Source organism: Amphimedon queenslandica, unplaced genomic scaffold (assembly GCF_000090795.2).
Source record: "Amphimedon queenslandica unplaced genomic scaffold, v1.1 AMPQUscaffold_13257, whole genome shotgun sequence".
NCBI lineage: Eukaryota > Metazoa > Porifera > Demospongiae > Haplosclerida > Niphatidae > Amphimedon > Amphimedon queenslandica.
In genome coordinates, this window is record NW_003546507.1 from 14,635 (window position 1) to 34,874 (window position 20,240).

Sequence of the window (20,240 nt, forward strand, 5' to 3'; positions counted from 1 at the left end):
CGTGCTTCTCTCTCCTTTTCCTTCTCCTTCTCTTCAGACTCTTCATAAGAGCTTGTACGGTTTGCTCAATATCGGCTGTATCTCCTTTTCTTGGTTTCTGGTACTCCTCCAACCATATTCTTCTTCCTGTCTGTAGTTCCTGCTGATACTTCCTCTTGTAGTACTCACCAGTCATTTCATTGGTATCCAATGTATCACCTACTGTCCACTCTCCTTTACTGTTCAGAACTAATGATTAGAAATAAAGCAAATCATAAAAAGTAAATTGGGCAATAACTTCATGTCAATTGTGGTAATTAAAAGGTGAATTCAGGAGTGGGTTTAAATTTTAGAAATGAAAAGCAAACATACTATCATGATAATAATAATGACACACCCACTTATGAATAATGTTAATCATAATTATTCACAAACAATACATAAAGCTGTATAGTAATAAACCAAAGTTAATTCTTTGGATTTAAAATTTTTAATGCCGGGTTTCAATTTATGGCATAAAAAAGCCTTAAATCATAATACTACTCAATACACTATCATAATACACTGACTGACCTAGTTCAGTTACCGTAGCAATGTTAGGATCAGTGACTAGTGTCAAACTCTCATCAACAAATCCACCAACAGTTATTATCCAGACACAATGAGGACTCATAATGAACACTGAGAGAGAATGACCCCATCTCTTACTAACAGAGTGAGGTACAGCTAACTGTTAATAGAAATAAATTAATAATTTACATGTATCTCACTGTACATACCTTTATCCAGGAATGTTGAGTGATGTTAAAGATCCAACAATCATCTGATGTATCTTTATTCTTATCCAGCCCACCACTTATCACTAGCATAGGACAGTCTGATCCAGTTACAATAATAGCACCTGCATGATAGCATCTACCCACAGGCCATTGGTCTATTGCTTCAGGTTTCCTTATACACTGCCAGAACTAATAAATAAAATGACCAAACCCATTAACAATGACAATAGTGTGTGTGTGTGTGTGTGTGTGTGCATACAGTATTTCCTTAAATAAAAGCCAAGGCGTCTATTTCCTAAAATGGTATTTGGACCTCGAAGGCCCAGAGCGAGGTTCGAACCCGTGACCTCATGCTTTTGACTTCTGGAACTTCAGGCATTATTCACTAGACTACTGAGTCACTCCTAGGCTAGTGTTGCGTATTTATAGTTAAATTGTATTGCTACCCCGGCGTTTATTCGAATGCGGCTTCTATTTAAGGATATACGGTACATTCAGCTACACATAATTTAACATACCACAGTGCTGATTGATATCTCTAATATATAAATATTGTTAGTAACAGTATCCTTAGCATCATTAGTCACTCGTCCACCAAACAGAACAGCTCTAGTGTTGTTGATCTTTTTAATGATAAAGCCACCAGCAGGTGATATACACTGACCAATGATTGAAGGATTACTCCATTTTCCTGAATTAACATTAATAACATAAATTCAAATAATAATAAAATCTTACTTGATGATAGATTATACCTTGAGTGCTCATTAGTACGCCAGTCTCCATCATATAACTCAATATATTCATAATGAAGTAGTTGTACAGCTGGTTTAGATCCTTTTTCCTCCTATCATTAGTAAATGGTGTACTCCATCATGTTCAAATGATATCATTCCACTGCCACTTCTCCTCATAACTGGTCTAGTTGCATCAGTTGGTTCTAATTCTCTCCATTGAAGACTAACGGTATCCAGTTGTGTAATACTGTTGTAATAGCAATTGCTATGGCCACAAGCTCCTCCAAAATAATACAATAGATTATTTATTGCAGTACAGCAGTATCCACTCACTCCTAATGGAGGAGTACCAGTAGTACCTCTAGTGATCCATTGACCAGTTGAAGGAGTAAAGTGCTGTATATTACTAGTGAACCTTCTCTTCTCTTCACTATCATGTACTCGAGGCAAACCAGCCTGAAGACCACCCCACACATACAGTGAATCACCTACTGATACAGTGCAGTGAAAGACTCTTCCCTTCAGTTGATCTATCAATGATTGACAGTACATGATCACTGGAATAGTAACAATAGGACTTACTTTTAGACGCCATAGCTCCCACCCTCCTCCACAGCCAGAGGTAGACAGGGTCAAAAGGTCACTTAATTAGCATCACGTGAGCCCTTTAAGGGCTCACGTGATAATATTAGAAATGGGACACGGTTTTTACTGGTGTTCCCATAGTTTTTATTCCCCCACATGGTTTCCAAAAGGATTTTAAGAAACTTGACCTCATTAGCGTCCATGTACCCCGCTTAATTTCTTTATGAGGCAAAAGGCAATAGTAGTTACCATAGCCGCCATGTTCAATTTTAATTGAAAGTATGCCAAATATTTAATCATTGTGATGAAATTTATTTCCTGTGCAGACTTCCTGTCGAACCTCCTCTGCGCGCTCCACAGCTAGAAAAACTAATTAGCAAATAATTGTCATCATGTCATGTGATCAAAAGGGTGTGGCTCATTACTTTTAATTATTCTTTTACATTATTTATATTTAATTAATTCTTAAGAGAGAAAGAAAGAGAAATTGCTACATTGTATTATAAAAATAACATGCTAAGCATGTACATAATTTGTGTATAATAATAATAATAATAATTTATAATCTATCACAAACAGAGAGAGAGAGAGAGAGAGCAGCCATTGGGTAGTAGTTATACAGCAGTATGTGTGTGTGTGTCTCATTAATAAGGAACTGAAGTAGGTTGATGTTCTTTATTGTAGTATCTGGACTCATCATGATTCTTATGATGTTTTCTCTTTTTATATTTAACATCCTCCCCACTTCCTTCACTGCCACGCCTCTTTCTATGGTCGCCATGGTGATGAGACCACACCCTCCCATCCTCGGGACCATCAGAGTTCCAGCTCGGTGACGATTCCTTTGTTCTGTGTGGGTGTGGTTTATCAAAGACACGCCCACTTTCATAATGATCGCTGACAGGAGTTGAAGAGTGACTCCGCCCACTGCAGTGATTATGATCATGATGATAGTGGGCGGAGGAGTGGGTGTGGCTTGTCTTCTTATGATGAGTACGATCTTCACTCGGACTGTGTCTCTTCATTCTGTTGTGGGCGTGGCTACGATGAGGTGACAACTGTTCCTCTCCGACATGAGGGCGTGGTCTCGGTGATCTATGATGTCCTTTTCTTTCAGACGACCCTCCATGTTGCTCGTGACGACTAGGAGGCGTGGTCAACCTGTCACCGTGGTGACGGTGTCTATGACGATGGTGACGGTGTTTCTCCTCTACATGGTGTACATGTAGTTTACTGGAATGCTTTGATAGACTCTTCTCTCTCGGTCTCTCTTTGATTTGAGTTGATGATTGTTTAATAGTTGAAGATGGAGGACTAGCTATGGCAGTGGAGATTGTTCTTGACTGAGAGTGTTTGGTGAAATCCCTGTTCAACAACCTCTTCTTTTTCTTTTTCAAAGACTCTTGACTGCTGCTAATATCATCAGTAAGAACAGTACTGGTGAAATTATTACTAGTAATCTCGCTAGGCTTTACTTCAAAACCAGTCTCATCACCTTCTCTGCTAATGTCTTCACTATCAATTCTGATATCAATCGTATTAAATCGCTGACTTGTACTTTTGTCTCCATCCAAACTGAAAAAATTTCTCTTCTCTTTAATAGGATTAGCGGTAGACGTTGGTAGCATATTGGAGGTGGGCAGAGTCTTCTGAGGGGTGGGAGGGGAGAGTCTGTCGTCCACAGAGAGAGAGATCCTATCCTCATGGTAGCGAAGAGCATCTGATGAACACGATGATGAAGAGAGGAGTCGGGAAGAGTGAGGGTTGTGACCGCCATCTTGAAAAACATCCTCAGGGTCAGCTTCTACTTTATCTTCTTCCAATCTCTTACCTTCCTCCTCCTCCTCCTCCTTCTCTTCAACTTCTAAATCATCAACTGATAGTATCTCTCCCTCCTCCTCCTCCTCTCCTGGTGGTGGATTAGAATTCAACGATAAATGGGCATGGTCACTACCAGGAGACGAAGAGTGAAGACTTGTAATTTCGAGGCTTTTCTCTTCACTGTCGTCAAACTCAAATCTCATTCCGCTGATGTCAGACATGTCGATCGGTAGATAAGATCCTTTCTCTTTATCACTTGATTCATCCTCAGAATGACTGATCGTAATGGTATTAATTAATGGAGTGGGCATGGTTTGAGAAAGGGGCGGAGTCGAGAGTAACGAAGTGGTGTTTGATTGTACGATACTGGTACTAGTAGATTGTGACTCAGTAATACTGCTACCATTGACACTGTTAGTGTATTGAGGATTAGCATCATCAGGTCTTGTTGTATCAGAATGTACAGTAACATGACTGTTACCTATCAGTGATGAGGTATTATCAGTTACTAATGTCCTTCCTCCCTTTTCTCCTGTTGTATGTGACTCTCTTTCTTTCTCTGCTATCAGTCCTTCACTATTAGCACTAGTATCATTAGTAGTAGCAATAGTAGCTACTGTAGTAGGTGGTTGATGTATACTAGCAGTATTAATGCCAATAGTAGTAGTAGTCCTGGAACCGGATACTTTATTTGATGGTTGTAAGCAGTGGCTGTCAGTAGTACTGCTGTTCACACCAGACACTATAGGAATAAAGAATATAGTAGCAGTAAGTATTGGAGCAACTTTAAATATTTGTAAAAAATCCAACTTAGATCGGAATCGCCTCAAACTTGCTACAGAGCATAAGGACATTAATATGTATCAGAAAATGTAATAAAAATTGGGGATCATTTTTTAGTCATTTTTTGGGAAAAAACCATGGGCTATAGCCTTGGGTATTTTTCAAAAACTGGCCCATTTTTTAAAATGGTCATAACTCAAAAATTTTTTATCGGAATTGACTCAAACTTGCTACACAGCATAAGGACATCAATATGTATCAGAAAATGTAATAAAAATTGGGGGTCAATTTTTAGTCATTTTTTGGGAAAAACCATGGGCTATAGCCTTGGGTATTTTTCAAAAATTAGACTGTTTTTTTAAATGGTCATAACTCGAAAATTACTTATCAGAATCGACTCAAACTTTCTACACAGTATAAGGACATCCATATGTATCAGAAAATGTAATAAAAATTGGGGGTCAATTTTTAGTCATTTTTTGGAAAAAACCATGGGCTATAGCCTTGGGTATTTTTTAAAAATTGGCCCATTTTAAAAAGAGGCCATAACTCAATAATCATTCGTCGGAATTGACTCAAACTTTTTACAGAGCATAAGAACATGTATATGCATCTAAATAAATTGTAAAAAATGCAGAATTCTCTCCTTTCCAATTTTGGAAAAATTTGGCCTGAAACCATGTACTATAGTGCAGGGAATTTGACCTAAATATGGTACCTTGAATATGGCGATTAATTTCTGTGATTACGGAAGGAGTAGCCATTTCTATGATAGCAGTAGTAACAGGAGGAGTGTTTCCTACTCTTTCTTGATCTTTGGTCTCTTCAGCTGGTCTGGAGGAGGTCAGTGATGAGTCATTGTCTTGAGAGAAAAGGAAGGAGGTGTGGCTACTTACTGGAGGAGGAGAGAGGGGGAGAGGGGAAGGAGAAGCAGACACTGTCCCTTCGGAAGATCCTCCCTCTTGATCAGATAACAATATCAACTCTTCTTCTTTCTCTGTATTTTTATTAACCACAAAATTTTTCTCTTTAGTGGTAGGTTCGTTAGATGTGTGGGCGGTACTACTCTCAGTGGGTGGGGCTACAGGAGGAGTGGGCGGGGCCGGTGAATCTTCAATATGAATCAATTGATCTGATTCGAGAGGATGTCCTCTTATTAAAAGAGGGTGTGGCGATGGATCAATAGATGTCACATCAATCATGTCTTCTTCTGGAGTGGGCGGAGTCTCAGACACCTCGTTAACATGAGTCACTGTCCCAAAGTCTTTAACAGGATTAGGTTGATGGGATATACGTGGTCTTCGCCTTCTACGATCAGTTCCTTTGTCTGTTGCTTGAAAGTCCTCGTTATTCATCTGGTGAATCTTTAGTCTGGGAGTGGATCTACTCTCGGACTTGGCCCCGCCCCCTCTCACCCTCCCCTCCAGACGAGGTGAGGAAGGTGAAGGTGACGATAGAAGTGAATGATCAAAGGTCTGTCTGTGTTGCAGCATCTCGTGTGACGGCTTATCATGAACTGTACTGGTATAATACTCAGTAGGACCTCTCTTCCCTCCTCTTCCTATTCTCTTTTCTTCCCCGCTAGTGGGCGGAGTTTGAAGGCCCCCGGCTAATACTCCAAAAGTACCCGGAGGTATTGTAGGCGTGGCTTGCTGTGAGAGGACTCCAAAAGGAAACGCTACCCCACCAGCAGGGGCTGACGGGTACTGGCTAAGGAACCAGGGGTTCAAGGCATCACCTACAGTCGGGGTAGGGACTTTATCGAGACCTTGAGCAGTCACTAGTGGGTGGAGAGTGGGCGGAGTCAGAGATCTATTAAATGGCTGCTGGTGGAGAGTTTTAAAAGCTGAGAGACGAGACGGAGGAGAAGAGAGAGTCGTGGGTTGAAAAGGAGCAGAGGCTACTCCTCCTAACGGGATGCTACCCTGTAAAGAGTGAGTCCCCATGGCCCCAGTGTAAGGATACCGGAACAGGTAAGGTGATAAAAGTGGGCGTATCTGAGTATCTAACGAGTGGGTAGAGTCAGCTGATACTCCGTATGTGAGTGCGTGGGCGGGATTAGCAGCTGGATAAAAGTTAGTCCGATACAGAGGCTGGTTCCAGCCAAAGGAGTATGGGAATGAGACCACAGCAGAGGAATCGGTCTGAGTCTGTAGATTAGGAGGTAGGAATGGGTTTCCAGACGTTGCAGAGGGCGGGGCCAAGTCTCTGGAGGGAGGGGCGTGGTCTCGAGAAGAGGAACGACCCACGGGAGGTGTGCTTTTATTAGAACTAGCCTCATACTGAGTAAGAGCAATATTAGATGGAGGAGAAGGATCTTCTATGACTGCTAGAGAAGAAGTGTTGGATTTTAAACTGCTGGTACTACCGGTTCTATTTTTAGCAAGAGGAGCAGGATCAGGGGGGAGAGAAGGGGGCATGGCCGATACAGAGGGCGGTGGAATATTGAGAGACGCAGGAGGGGGAGGTAACCGACTGAGAGAAGGAAGGGGAGGGAGAGGGTGAGAGGAGGTTGAAGAGGAACGTCCTCTTGCACCCTCGTCCCTGACCTCCCCCACAACACTACCACTACTGGTTCTAAGAGCTGGCATACTAACAGGAGTAGGCGTGGTCTGAGCCTCGTTATTAGGGGCATGGCCAAGCGCTAACATAGCCTCGGCAACTGAAGTTGTTTCTGATACTAAAGACTCCGGTCTTAAAGGAGGCGTGGCACTTTTCATCACGTCATCACCCCCGGCAACAGACACGCCCATTGATAATATTGGGGGTGCCCCATTAGTCCATGATGGCATCTCCTCTTTCTTTCTGCGTCCATTTTTCTTGACACCTTTGAGAGACGATACAGCTGCTACCGTCACAGGCGGTATCTCACCACTTTTAAACACAGACGGGGCAAGGGGCGGTACCACACTCGCAGCCCCACCTATAACCACACCCATTTTATCCTTTCTAAAATCGTTCCAACCCATTGACACGGAATCAACTCCTAATCTATCCTGTTGATGTACCTCTTTAGCGAAAGGTCCTAGTTCAAGAACGGCCTGATCTATCGTCTCTAGTCTGATCTCAAACTGGAGGAGAGAGGACGGAGGAGAGAAAGAATTAGGAGAAGATAATTCCGATAGTTTCTGCTCTGCAGTTCCTGCCTCTTCAACACAGAGTATTGATACTATTGGCGGAGGAGAGGGTTCTCTTGCTTCGCTTTTTATTTCAGTGGGCGTGGCAGTAGGCGGGGTCAGTGATGGGATCGTTATAGAGGTGGTTTCTTCATTAGGTAGGAGTGGAGAGGAACCAGTCACTAACAGTGCATTATCAGGTGTTTCATTGACCTAAAAATAATTTTTAAGAATAATAAAAATAATAACACAGTATGTACAGTACAATGTAGGACATTATTTTGGTGATTTTGCTGTAAAATGTACATGTACATGTACATGTATCTTGTAGTGGGCAGTTTGTGCCAATCCCAAAACTAAAGCTCCACCAAACACAAGAGCTATACAGTATTAGATCATATAACACTTACTACTTTAGAAAGAGGAGGTGATGGAGGAACAGTAATAGGATTATTATCATTTTGAGGAGGAGGTACATTATGAGGAGGAGGAGGAGGAGGGACGAGAGTTGGAGGAGAAGGAGAGTGGCAATTGATTCCATTCATGGAGTGATGCTGCTCTTTAAGTTGAACCACTTCTCTTTCCAAAAGCTCTACTTCTTTCCTTAGCTGTCTGTTGAGAGCCACAATGTCTTTGGCACCACAGAGAAGACCCTCTGGTGTTAGATCAGTTATACCTAAAACAATGAACAAAGTAATAAAAATAATAGTTATTTAATAAAAATAATAATAATATAGAATGTACATGTACAGTACATAGACTTGAAAAGAACATGTACATTTACATGTATGTATGCATCAGAAAATGTAATAATTTTCTCCTTATCATTTTTGACAAATACCCTGTACTACAATGTATTATAGTACCAGTACTTTGGTCCTAAAGGTATACTTATCCTTACCCAGGCTTAGCATACTCTTCTTCATACTCTGTATAGTCTCCTGAGACAAAGACTTCACTTCAGACTCGAGGTGCTCTATGACTCCTGTTAGGTGCTTTCGCTTCATCTTCTCCTTCTCAGCAGCATCAGTCAGCCAGGCAGCGAATGAAGATGAACCAAGTTGACTCAAATATGCTTCATTCTGCTGTCTAAAGGAGTCTAAAAGAAAAAATAAGAGATATTACAGTAATTTTTAAAGATATCTTGCACTAAAAATTTACATGCATTTACTGTAAAGTGTACCATAAATATCATTGTTTTTATGGTATTGGAGTTTTAATCTTAATTGCTTGTACATGTACTGTTTTTTAATGTCACATTATTTTTTACTAAATTTTTATATAAAATTACCAAATAGTCTATTCAAGGAGGCGTGGTCAATCAGCGGTGTTCCCTGATGCTGGAGCTGTATCGAGTTTGGTTCTTTCTTTGATAACCTCTTCCTCTTGGCCCCGCCCCTAGCCACACCTACTGCTCCGCCCACAACCTTAGTCCTGTGTCTCTTAGGATGAGGTACATGCGGATGGGGTGGGTGGGGTAGATGGGTAGAGCCTACAGGGGGCGTGGACTTTTTAGGAACAGACGAAGTACTGGTACTCATTGACTTCCTGTATGAGGAAAGTGGGTGTGGTCGATCTAAAGAGTGTGGCCTTTCGGCAATTGGGTGTGGTCTCTCGGTAAGATACTGATTCGAGGAGGGAGGGAAGTGGTAGTGTTCGACTGGTCCCATTCTGTTCTGGGACGGGAATAGATCCTCGTTTGTGCTGTCAAGGCTGGAGCCTTCAGAACTGCTTGAGGATGATTCTGAATCAGACGAAGAGGAACTATTACTATCATCTTCATCTCCTGATAATGAAGTAGTGGAACCTTCAGACTACAGGGAGAGAGAGAGAAGAGATTAAAATGTACACAAGGTACGTGTCTACATTTGTACATGCAAAGTGAATGTCAATATAATAAGGATTACATGTACATGTACATGTATCATATAATACATATACATGTACATTATGAAATTAGTTACCTTTTCTCCAGCATGTTTCTGCTTATGAAAGAATTCTTCCAACTAAAAAACAAAAAAAAACATTCAGTACATACATGTACATGTACATTTAATCTGTATATGATAGTGTACATGTATCAGCCCATCTTACCACAGTCCTGTCGATCATGTGTAGATAGTAGGACACTGGTTTATCGGTCCACGAGACTTTACCTTTTAAAGGAGACAACTGGACCACACGCATCATCGCACCAATGTCTAAACAACAACAACACACAACAATAGATAAATAATAATAACAGTATTATAAGATTTATTATTTTATTTATTTTACCGGATAATTTTCTTTCCGTTAATCGAAAATTAAGTGGACAGAACTCTCTCGAGGAGACGATTTTGACGCCTAAAAAAATGAAAGGGTTAAAATACATTTATTTAGGGGTGTGGTCTCACCGTCTCTGAGATTCTGAAATTTGAGTGTTAGTCGATGATTAAGATCAGGTCCGAATGCGTAATTATTACAAAATAAAACACTAAAAATTTTTTAAAATTTTATTAATGAGGTAGGCGTGGTCTTACGTTGCCGAATTAAAGATCTCTTCGAATTTAGGATCCATGAAGTCTCCTTTTAATAGCTCGTACTCGCCGTAACTTTTACCGTAAAAGTCCATCCACCGAACAAACTCAGAGTCCATCGTCTAGAGGAGAAGAAGGAGCAAGTAATATTTTAAAACCAAATTTAAAGCAACTTTGACAAAATACCCATATGCTATATACATGTACATGAACATGCATATTATATTATGAAGACTTTGGCACAATTTTATGAGCAACTTTAAAAATTCATAAAAAATCCAATTTTGATCGGAATCAGCTCAAACTTTCTACGCAACATAAGTACATGTATATGTATCAGAAAATATTATAAAAATGCAGAATTCTCTACTTTTCAATTTTGGTAAAATTTGGTCAAAGTCCCTGTACTATAGTACATGGTCTCGGGCCAAATTTTGCCAAAAATATAAAAGGTGAGAAATCTTTATTTTCATATTTTTTCCTGATGCATACACACGTTCTCATGTTGCGTAGAAAGTTTGAGCTGATTCCGATAAAATTTGGATTTTTTATGAATTTTTTAAGTTGCTCAAAAATCAGCCCAAAGTCCCTGTACTATATAGTACAGGGACTTTGGCCAAATTTTGCCAAAATTGAAAAGTAAGAAATTCTCAATTTTTATAAGGTTTCCTTATGCATATACGAGTACTGTGTAGAAAGTTTGGGCTGATTCCAATCGAAATTGGACTAGTACATGAACACATTGTGTACATGTACATGCATAAACATGTACCTCAGCATATTTAGCAGGGATATCAGCCTTTTCAATGCCATAGCATTTACAACCAACACTAGCAGCAACCTGAAGGACTATCTGACCAACACCTGAGAGGAGAGAGAGGGAGAGGGATGGGGAGGGAGAGAGGGAGGGAGGGAGAGAGGGAGAGAGAGAGAGAGGGAGAGGGAGGGGAGAGAGAGAGAGGGAGAGTGAGAGGGAGGGAGGGAGAGAGGGAGAGAAAGAGGGAGAGAGAGAGAGAGGGAGAGAGAGGGAGAAAGAGAGGGGAGGGAGAGAGAGACAGGGAGAGAGAGGGAGAGACAGGGAGAAAGAGAGAGGGAGGGAGAGAGAGAGAGGGAGGGAGAGGGTAAAAGGTAGGAGCTAGGGCACTTTGTACTCACCACTTCCAAGGTCCAGAAAGACGTCATTCTCTGTCATTCTTGTTGTTGCTATAACTTCTTGAATCAACTCAAAGGATGTTTCACCATAAACCTAACAATAAGGAAGAAGTATAAATATAATAAGAATGATAATAATAACACTGATAACAACAAAAATAACAACAACAATGCCATATACAGTATATCCTCTTTATTAAGGACACCATTGGGCCCACACTACCTGTCCTTAATACATGTACAGTGTAGCCTCTTTATTAAGGACACCATTGGGCCCACACTACCTGTCCTTAATACATGTACAGTGTAGCCTCTTTATTAAGGACACCATTGGTCCCACACTACCTGTCCTTAATACATGTACAGTGTAGCCTCTTTATTAAGGACACCATTGGGTCCACACTACCTGTCCTTAATACATGTACAGTGTAGCCTCTTTATTAAGGACACCATTGGGCCCACACTACCTGTCCTTAATACATGTACAGTGTAGCCTCTTTATTAAGGACACCATTGGGCCCACACTACCTGTCCTTAATACAGAGGTGTCCTCATTTCAGAGGTACTTTTGCATAGGCTTGTACCAATTGGGACATTAAAAAATGTCCTCATTATAAAGGTATCTTCATTTTAATGGTGTCCTTATTAAAGAGGCTACACTATACATGCATATCTATTGTTATCCTTACTTCTGGTGAGAATGGTTCGTACTGATTCAAGTCCTCAGGTTTCTTGACTGATCTGTTGTATATCTGTGTTATGATGTGTTTAAGATGCTGTGAAGATGGTAGGACATCTATACAAGGAGGAGGCTGTCTTCCTGACCACTGGAAGAAGAAAAAGAATAATGTTAATTTTTGTATAACAACACAATGCAGTGCCAATAAAGTGTGTTAGAATTACAGTGTATGTACTGACTAATTTAATTTGGCAGGCAACAAGTAAATATACAAATCACAATCAACAATAATAACATTTAATAAAGAAAATAAAAAACATGTGTATTGTACTATAGTGTAGCCTCTTTATTAAGGACACCATTGGGCCCACACTACCTGTCCTTAATACATGTACAGTGTAGCCTCTTTATTAAGGACACCATTGGGCCCACACTACCTGTCCTTAATACATGTACAGTGTAGCCTCTTTATTAAGGACACCATTGGGCCCACACTACCTCTCCTTAATACAGAGGTGTCCTCATTTCAGAGGTATTTTTACATAAGCTTGAACCAATTGGGCATAACATATGCCCTCATTATAAAGGTGTCCTCATTATAAAGGTGTCCTTATTATAAAGGTGTCCTTATTATAAAGGCTACACTGTACATTAATCATGATTCCTATAAGCACATGAAGGTCTTCATACACATACAATGATTAGGTTATCCATTGAATGAGTATGACCAATATAAAAACCACTCAGACCACAATAATACAATAATGAGTATTGTAGAGGATAAAGAGTGTGGGCGGGAAGGCACCAGGGCTAACAGCTGCATAATTATTACAATTGTAATCATAACAATAGTAATACGGATAAAATGTACATGTACATGTATTATTTACATGTACATGTACATGTATACATATAGTATATGCAATCCAAATTATCATGTGATACTTCAAACAGTCAGGGTCAGCAGTGACACCCTGTCATACACACAATACTAACACATTGATAACACTACCAGCCCATAGTAACAATGCATAAACTAACACCATACTAACGCGGTATTAACACAATACTGTACAATAACAAACAATCACATGCTAACAGATAAAATAAAGGTGTCAATCATTTCTAAAGTTTAGGGAAAGAAAGAAGAAAGAAAGGGGCTAATTTTAAAGTTTGAATAAGGAATAGCACGTATTTAACGCAGAGTTGCTTAACAATTGAATGGGATATTAACACAGTTTTAATACAAGACTGACCAGTTTCCTGATGTTATCTACAGCTCTGTTGTACTTCTCACAGAACATTTTCATACTTTCAAAGCTAAAGAGAGGAGAGGGGGAGAGAGAGAGAGAGAGAGAGAGAGAGAGAGAGAGAGAGAGAGTCAGTTGAATAACATCCAGGTGTAAGCTATGAAGATAATACATACATGTACATGTAGTACATTATAAATGTACATGTACATGTATTTGCAGTGTATTAATATCAATTATCTAAAGTGTGGGAGGCTAACTGTTTGGAATGTCACAACCAAATGAACCATATACAGTCAACACACACACAAACCAACCATAACCCAATACCGGCCCATATACACTGTACATGTACATACATACCAGTACATATAGGCGTACATAAGTATACTGTGTACATATACATGTACATTCATTGAATCAATTCAGGCATGACTATAATACAATATATACATGTACATGCACAATAACATACAATGAATATACTGTCCTATTGTGGGCTATGTACATGTACATGTAGTTGCATGCTTCATTGATCATTGTTATTATTCTTTGTTAAAAACAAGCTGATAGATTGAAGAGATGGTATACACATACATACAATTGTACATAATTTGTACTGATATGATGTGTTCATTGTACATGTATTTGTACCTTGAAGGGTCAAAGTGATTGAAGATACAGTTCTGTACTGCTGTCTCTAGCTCAGGGAAATCACTACACACCCACCTATAGGAGAGAGGGAGGGAGGGAGAGGGAGAGAGAGAGAGAAAGAGAGGGAGAGAGGGGGGGAGGGAGGGAGGGAGAGAGGGAGAAAGGGAGAGAGAGGGAGAGAGAGGGAGGGAGAGAGAGAGGGGGAGGGAGAGAGAAGGAGAGAAGAAAATGGGAGAGATTAAAATACATGTAGATGTGATAATAGTATCATATCAAGTTCACATATAGGTGGCAGATAAGAGAAATGAAACTAGACTATAATGAGAAATTGTTAGGAGACAAAGTGAAGACAGTACATGTATGGCTACACCAATCATAACACAAACATTAATATACTGAAGAATATACACAACACATACTGTATATAGCTACACTGTATTGATTATTATACTGCTATTAATACATACTGTATACCGTATTAAGTATGTATTAGTATCAGTACAGTATACTGTATTACTATTAATTGTTAGTAATGAGTGGCTGATGAGTAAAAGACAGTAGAGGAAGCCACTACAAACCTCATTCCATAGTAATACTCAATGACTCAATCACACACACACACACACACACACACACACACATCACACACACATACATGTATATGTACATATACATGTACATATACTGAACCACACTAATCACCAATAGTAATAGTATATGCTAATCATGTATATGTACATGTAGCATAGATGTACCTCACTGTCTCTGCAATCTCGTGAGCTTCATTCCATGATTCCTACGAGAGAGGAGGGGGAGAGAGAGAGAGAGAGAGAGAGAGAGGGGGGGGGGGGAGAGAGAGAGAGAGAGAGAGGGAGAGGGAGGGAGAGAGAGAGATGTCACATATCAAGTACAATGTATATTCGACTCAAGTCCCATAGCACAAACACTGAACAATGACATCAAAAACATCACCAGACCACACACACACACACCATTATATAACTGATGCAATAATGATAATAATATTCACCTCCATACGTGTATAGGTATACACAAAGCAAAATAATGCAATGAATGAACCACATGTTATATTATTCATAGAAAGGTAGCTGCATGGAAGTACATGTACACTATAGTATATGGATATCTTTGAGGGTGAGAAAATGAGTATAAGTTTGTAAGAAATTGTTTATAAACAGAACAAAAGAATTATAAAAAACAATAATAATGGTAATGACACAGTGGATGTACACATGTAAAAGAGAGGGAGAGGAGGGGAGAGAGAGAGAGAGAGTAGGAGGAGAGAGGGAGAAATGCAATAAGTTGGCAATATACCGAAGCAAATAATTGACCTAATAAACTTCATTACATACGGACTAATCAATATTATACACACACACTAACAATACACTATAGTATACAAACCAATGACATATACCCTCATATAAATTCACATAATGTACACAGTGTACGCACTTAATGTGATAATCATTACTACCTTATAAGGCCATTTCATATTAGTGTTAATAGTATTCATATTCCCAGTACAGCTATGATAGGGCGATTGATAATATCCACTATACAGCCATACTTTACTTATCTATATGTCATTCATTACATATTATAGTGTATTGTTTATGAGCAATACTTTATATATAGGTGTATTAAGAGGTGTATTATTGTTAGTGTATAGTTGTGTATTGTTAATGATATTTATATGTAAAGTAATGAGATTAGGTGTAATATAAAAACATGAAAGTGATTATAGTACAGCAGGGGAGATAATGATTATTAACATGTCTATTTTCCTCCCCCTCTCTCTCTTTCTCTCCCTCTTCCTCCCCTCCTGACATTTTGTTTCATTATTGTTTCTTTCTTTCCCTCCCCCTCTCTCTTTCACTTACAGTTATTTGTAGTGGCCAGTGGTAGGTAGCTACAGATGAAGAAGAAGCACTGCTAGTGGCTGGACTGTGTAGTGTTAGTGTATAAGGAGATCGAGTTTCTGGCATTTGTAGTTTTCTCTTAAATGAATCTTCACCAAAATCTCCTGTCTCTAACTGCCCTGGACACCCTGTTCACAGTGCAGTGGAGAAGGAGGCGAGGTCTGGCGAAGGAATGAAAGATAAAGTTCTCTTGTTTGTCTTAGAGCAGGCCAGGCATCCAGTGACTGGAGGCGAGGGCGAGAGAGTGTGTCCCTACTCGGGTAACTTTCTCTTGGGGATTTCTTGCAAAGTTTCTTATAAGTAGACCCGTCTCGCTTTTTAGTCGATCAAGTGGACCTTTTACAGTCCCGGGAGAGGATAAAGAAGAGGGTATAAAGCTTATGGGTCGAGTTACAAGCGGAAAGAGAAGACGAATCAAGATTATAGCTCTTAGGCTCCTCTCCTAACTTATGAATTATTCAAATTGACGATTCCGTATATTGACAATATACGGATAGGAACGGGATTCTGCAAAGTTGTTGGCGGGTTTTGCGTTTCCTAGGCAACGGACAAACAACATGGCCGCCGAAGGGAAGGGGAAAGAGAAAGACCCAGTCAATATCGTCCACCAGAATGCCATATTCTGCGAGACGGTCCACAAGGAGCAGAGACACCAAAAACTTTATACTAATTTCGGGACTAACCCTTACAAGAAAAGTATCAAAGAAACTTTGTTATTTTTATTATTATAAAAACAATTTTTCCCCTCTTCTTTGCTTTTTAGTGCATGCTCTATCAGGTAAACCCAACTCGATACATGACTCAGGAGATGGAGAGGAAGACAGTAAGACAAAACAGACCACTAAATAGAAAAACACAGACGCACTAACAAAGAATTAATCACAATAACCTGATAATGTCAATTCAACTATGATAATAATCCATAAGAGGCTATAGTCAAAAAAAGTAGCTGTATTTCGCACGTAAAAACTCTTCACTGTTAACTACTGCTAATAAAACACACTAGCCTTTGTGTGAAAAGTCACTGTGTTAACTTATACCACAACTGTTAAGAGTGGAGAAGAGTAGTATTATGACACGAACCAAAAATGCAAAAACTTGGAGTGCAAAATATTCATAATTAGTTGACAACTTTTGTGCAGTCCTTGTTGACAAAGATGTAGTAAAAATGCTTCCTCTTTTTCCCTCCCTCTCTCTCTCTGTAGGTGAGTTTCTCAAGGTTTACAGAAGGTCTCAGCAGCTACCGAAGGAGAAGTATCCAGTACCGCAGACAGAGGCACAGGAGATTGGCTGGGACACTAACCCACTAGTTAGTGTCTTTAATAATATTTGCAAACATGTACATGTACACATACATGTATATGTATCAGAGAATTCTCTCCTTGTCATTTTTGGTGAAATTTGGCCATAGTCGGTTACAGGGACTATGGCCCAATTTTTGGGTAACTTTTAAAATTCGCAAAAAATACATCTTTGATCAGAATCAACTCAAACTTTCTACACAACATAAGTACATGTATATGTATCAAAAATATTATAAAAGTGCAGAATTCTCTACTTTTCAATTTGGACAAAATTTGGCCAAAGTCACTGTAATACAGTACAGGGACTTTGGCCCAACTTTGGAGTAGCTTTAAAAGTTTATAAAAAATACAATTTTGATTGGAATCAGCTCAAACTTGCTACATATCTTCCTTCCCCCCCCCTCTCTCTCCCTCTCTCCCAAAGGTTGCTACACGTAGAGATGATACCAGACTCCATCATCCAAGGAATCATTCCGAAATAACTAAATTCATGGACGCGTTTTGGAAACAGAAAGAGCAGCAGTCGCTACACGGCAGTGACTAAACCACTAACAAGACCAACTCCTATCCTTCATCACTCTATGACACACACTGAAACAACAAGTACTGAGTGATAGGGTTTTCATTTTAAACTGTTTGTGTGTGTGTGCAAAACTAATAGATTTCACATTCATTTTATCTACTATTGTACATGTAACAATAATAATAATATTAAACGTTGTCTGTATAAATAAACTCTTTTCTATTGTATTATGATTATCTTTAATTTAATTAATTGTTTTTGTGCAGTAATAATAATTAATTATCAATGTCTGTTCCTTCGCTTTAATTTTTGACGGGCGCGGTTTGATTTACCTGGGCGTGGCTTAGGACCACCTCCCTTTTTCCCGCCCTTCCCTTTTCCAAAACTTTTATTTTGGCCACGCCCACCAGTACGAGATGACGGGAACATTCTCATATCTGCCGATGATTCAGCAGTGTTTCTCTTGTCCTTCTTAAAACTGGAAAAACTAAACTTCTTGTCCTACGAATAATAATATTAAAGAGATTAATTTTATTACATTAGCCACACCCATTTTCTGAAGCTATACTTTGGCCAATCGTTTCTTTGATTTCATGGGGCCACGCCTTTCTTTCCTCTGTGTCGAAGGTACGACTTTCGTTGGAAACTCTTCGTCGTCCTCTCTTCTTAGGAACTCTGGTTTCTCGCCCTTTCCTGAAATGAAGTCAGGTCATCTACTGCTAAGAGTATCACTACCACTGACCTTTGCTGTATTTCTTGACTTTTTGAAGCAGCTCTTTCTTCTCCTTCCTCCTCTGATCAAGAACATTCTCTTGAACCTAAAACGGAGAGAGAGAGAGAGAGAGAGAGAGGGAGAGGGAGAGAGAGAGGGAGAGAGAGAGAGAGAGAGAGAGAAAGAGTGAGAGAGAGATCAAGTTTATCCATATGTTCTTCAGTACTATACCTTTTTTCCATACTTCTTCATATCTCGTAATTTCTTTGCTTTTTCCGATGCTTCAATCCTCTTATGACGACTTAACAATCTCTCTCTAACCTTTTAAAATATAATTAATAATCGATTGAACCAGGGTCCCTTTTCCTAGTACTTTTCTCATGTGGTCGTCGGTTTTGATCATTTCAGCAAAATAATCTTCAGGTCTAACAGTGGGTATGTCTAACTCTTTTAGTTTACTTAAACCAATCAGCAAACTAGCCTGTGCCTGTCTCACACTAAAAGAGAGAGAGAGAGGGAGGGAGAGAGTTCATAAAGAAGAGGTAAGAAACCTTATCTCCTTACAAATGCATCTCCCTACTGAAATCATTCTCAATATCCACTTCATCTCCATGTTCATCATTATTAGCCTCTCTCTCTTTCTTTTTTGAACCGGTTCCACTACTGGTGCTGTTTTTTTTCTTTTGTATTGTCACTACCGAGCTATTCAAATCCATCCTCTCCAACCAGCTGCTATGCTTCTCTTCAAGCTCCTTCTTCCCTTGATTCAAACCTGCCTAGAATTAAATGAAGTTGTAACGAGGATACAGTACAGCTGGAAATTCGGAGTGCTAAAATTTTGTGAATTAACTCTAATAGATTTGGCAGATAAAATTTTGGTAAGATTTCAATTTTTGAGCATGCATATGCTGCTACAAAACCCTATCAAAATAGGATATGCGTGCTAAGTATATTCATAGTTTTTTTAGTACCGTATATCCACCCACACAGTAAATTGGCCGCCATGTTGGACGTCAAGTTTATTAAGAGTTCAATGGGGGAAAACACATTTTCTTGCCTTGCTACCTTCTTGAGGCCTTTTTCGGAAGCTTAGAAAGCATCATGAGGATCTAATGGGGTCTAGTAGTCACCTGAAAGATTGCTATCAAGAAATGCAGAGCGGTTTTCTGGTACCAAGCCTTTTTCTATCATTTCTCCATTGCTGCCAATGGAAAGTTGACGTCCAACGAACTAATTTTTTTTCTTGAAAGTTATTACGGTATGCAATGAATACATTTATTTTGCAATGAATATACTTAGCACACATATCCTCTATTGGGGACAAAAATAATATAATTATTTTTATATTAATAATCCTACTAATAACCGGCCTAATGTAATCGTAATACAGTACAATCCTAGAATTAACAATAATTATAATAATATTAAATGTTACCATGTCATTGATGAAGGTTTTCTTAGGTACTAATGGTCTCACTAATCCTTTCTTATAGTCATACAAGGTTGTGGAAGCCATGGCAGCTTCTAGCTGTAAAAAAGTCAAGTAAATAAAATTTACTAAAGTTGTTTCCTACTTCATCATCTTCATCTTCTTCTTCACTCTCATTTTCTTCCTCAATTTCTTCAAAATTCTCTTCTTCACTCTCCATGTTTGAGCACGTGTACAAGAATGGTTATTAATAGTTATTAAAATATTTAATTAAT

At 39.2% G+C, this 20,240-nt stretch overlaps 4 protein-coding genes across 4 annotated transcripts in view; 1 reads left to right on the top strand and 3 right to left on the bottom strand.

Moving 5' to 3' along the window:
- The window catches only part of LOC109583996 (uncharacterized), a 2,028-nt gene extending 188 nt beyond the window's left edge, over nt 1-1,840 (bottom strand). The window contains exons 1-5 of the mRNA XM_019999550.1: nt 1,497-1,840; nt 1,277-1,449; nt 759-947; nt 553-709; nt 6-228 (exon numbers count right to left, since the gene is read on the bottom strand). Coding sequence (XP_019855109.1) covers nt 6-228; nt 553-709; nt 759-848 — 470 coding nt within the window. The 5' untranslated portion in view covers nt 849-947; nt 1,277-1,449; nt 1,497-1,840. The remainder of the gene's footprint in view (nt 1-5; nt 229-552; nt 710-758; nt 948-1,276; nt 1,450-1,496) is intronic.
- Nucleotides 1,841-2,627: 787 nt separating this feature from the next.
- On the bottom strand, nt 2,628-16,425 carry LOC109584002 (uncharacterized). The gene is made up of 17 exons (XM_019999555.1): nt 15,959-16,425; nt 14,810-14,850; nt 14,055-14,129; nt 13,407-13,470; nt 12,161-12,298; nt 11,475-11,565; nt 11,092-11,183; nt 10,323-10,441; nt 10,197-10,276; nt 10,078-10,146; nt 9,895-10,001; nt 9,765-9,806; nt 9,092-9,614; nt 8,702-8,899; nt 8,211-8,476; nt 5,403-8,013; nt 2,628-4,643 (listed from the first exon to the last, which is right to left on the bottom strand). Exons 1-17 carry the CDS (start codon nt 16,061-16,063, stop codon nt 2,725-2,727), a joined length of 6,540 nt encoding a protein of 2,179 aa, XP_019855114.1. The 5' UTR covers nt 16,064-16,425; the 3' UTR covers nt 2,628-2,724.
- A 76-nt stretch (nt 16,426-16,501) lies between these two features.
- On the top strand, nt 16,502-18,072 carry LOC100636164 (protein FAM183A-like). Its single transcript, XM_003388373.3, has 4 exons — nt 16,502-16,693; nt 16,761-16,820; nt 17,203-17,306; nt 17,726-18,072. Exons 1-4 carry the CDS (start codon nt 16,555-16,557, stop codon nt 17,843-17,845), a joined length of 423 nt encoding a protein of 140 aa, XP_003388421.1. The 5' UTR covers nt 16,502-16,554; the 3' UTR covers nt 17,846-18,072.
- LOC100635657 (probable rRNA-processing protein EBP2) lies at nt 18,016-20,225 on the bottom strand. Its single transcript, XM_003388369.3, has 8 exons — nt 20,111-20,225; nt 19,972-20,064; nt 19,101-19,312; nt 18,910-19,033; nt 18,768-18,857; nt 18,567-18,642; nt 18,393-18,517; nt 18,016-18,325 (listed from the first exon to the last, which is right to left on the bottom strand). The coding sequence occupies exons 1-8, from the start codon at nt 20,183-20,185 to the stop codon at nt 18,107-18,109; spliced, it is 1,014 nt and encodes a 337-aa protein (XP_003388417.3). The 5' UTR covers nt 20,186-20,225; the 3' UTR covers nt 18,016-18,106.
- Between the last annotated feature and the right edge of the window lie 15 nt (nt 20,226-20,240).

Coding starts and splice junctions, on each gene's coding strand:
- LOC100635657 (XM_003388369.3), bottom strand. CDS start 20,185: ATGGAGAGTGAAGAAGAGAATTTTGAAGAAATTGAGGAAGAAAATGAG. Junction 19,034..19,100: donor TTCAGTAGGGAGATGCATTT/GTAAGGAGATAA, acceptor TCTCTCTTTTAG/TGTGAGACAGGCACAGGCTA. Junction 18,518..18,566: donor AGTCAAGAAATACAGCAAAG/GTCAGTGGTAGT, acceptor ACTTCATTTCAG/GAAAGGGCGAGAAACCAGAG.
- LOC100636164 (XM_003388373.3), top strand. CDS start 16,555: ATGGCCGCCGAAGGGAAGGGGAAAGAGAAAGACCCAGTCAATATCGTC. Junction 16,821..17,202: donor AGGAGATGGAGAGGAAGACA/GTAAGACAAAAC, acceptor CTCTCTCTGTAG/GTGAGTTTCTCAAGGTTTAC. Junction 17,307..17,725: donor GCTGGGACACTAACCCACTA/GTTAGTGTCTTT, acceptor TCTCTCCCAAAG/GTTGCTACACGTAGAGATGA.
- LOC109584002 (XM_019999555.1), bottom strand. CDS start 16,063: ATGCCAGAAACTCGATCTCCTTATACACTAACACTACACAGTCCAGCC. Junction 10,442..11,091: donor TCCCTGCTAAATATGCTGAG/GTACATGTTTAT, acceptor CTTCTCCTCTAG/ACGATGGACTCTGAGTTTGT. Junction 9,615..9,764: donor AGAAACATGCTGGAGAAAAG/GTAACTAATTTC, acceptor CTCTCCCTGTAG/TCTGAAGGTTCCACTACTTC.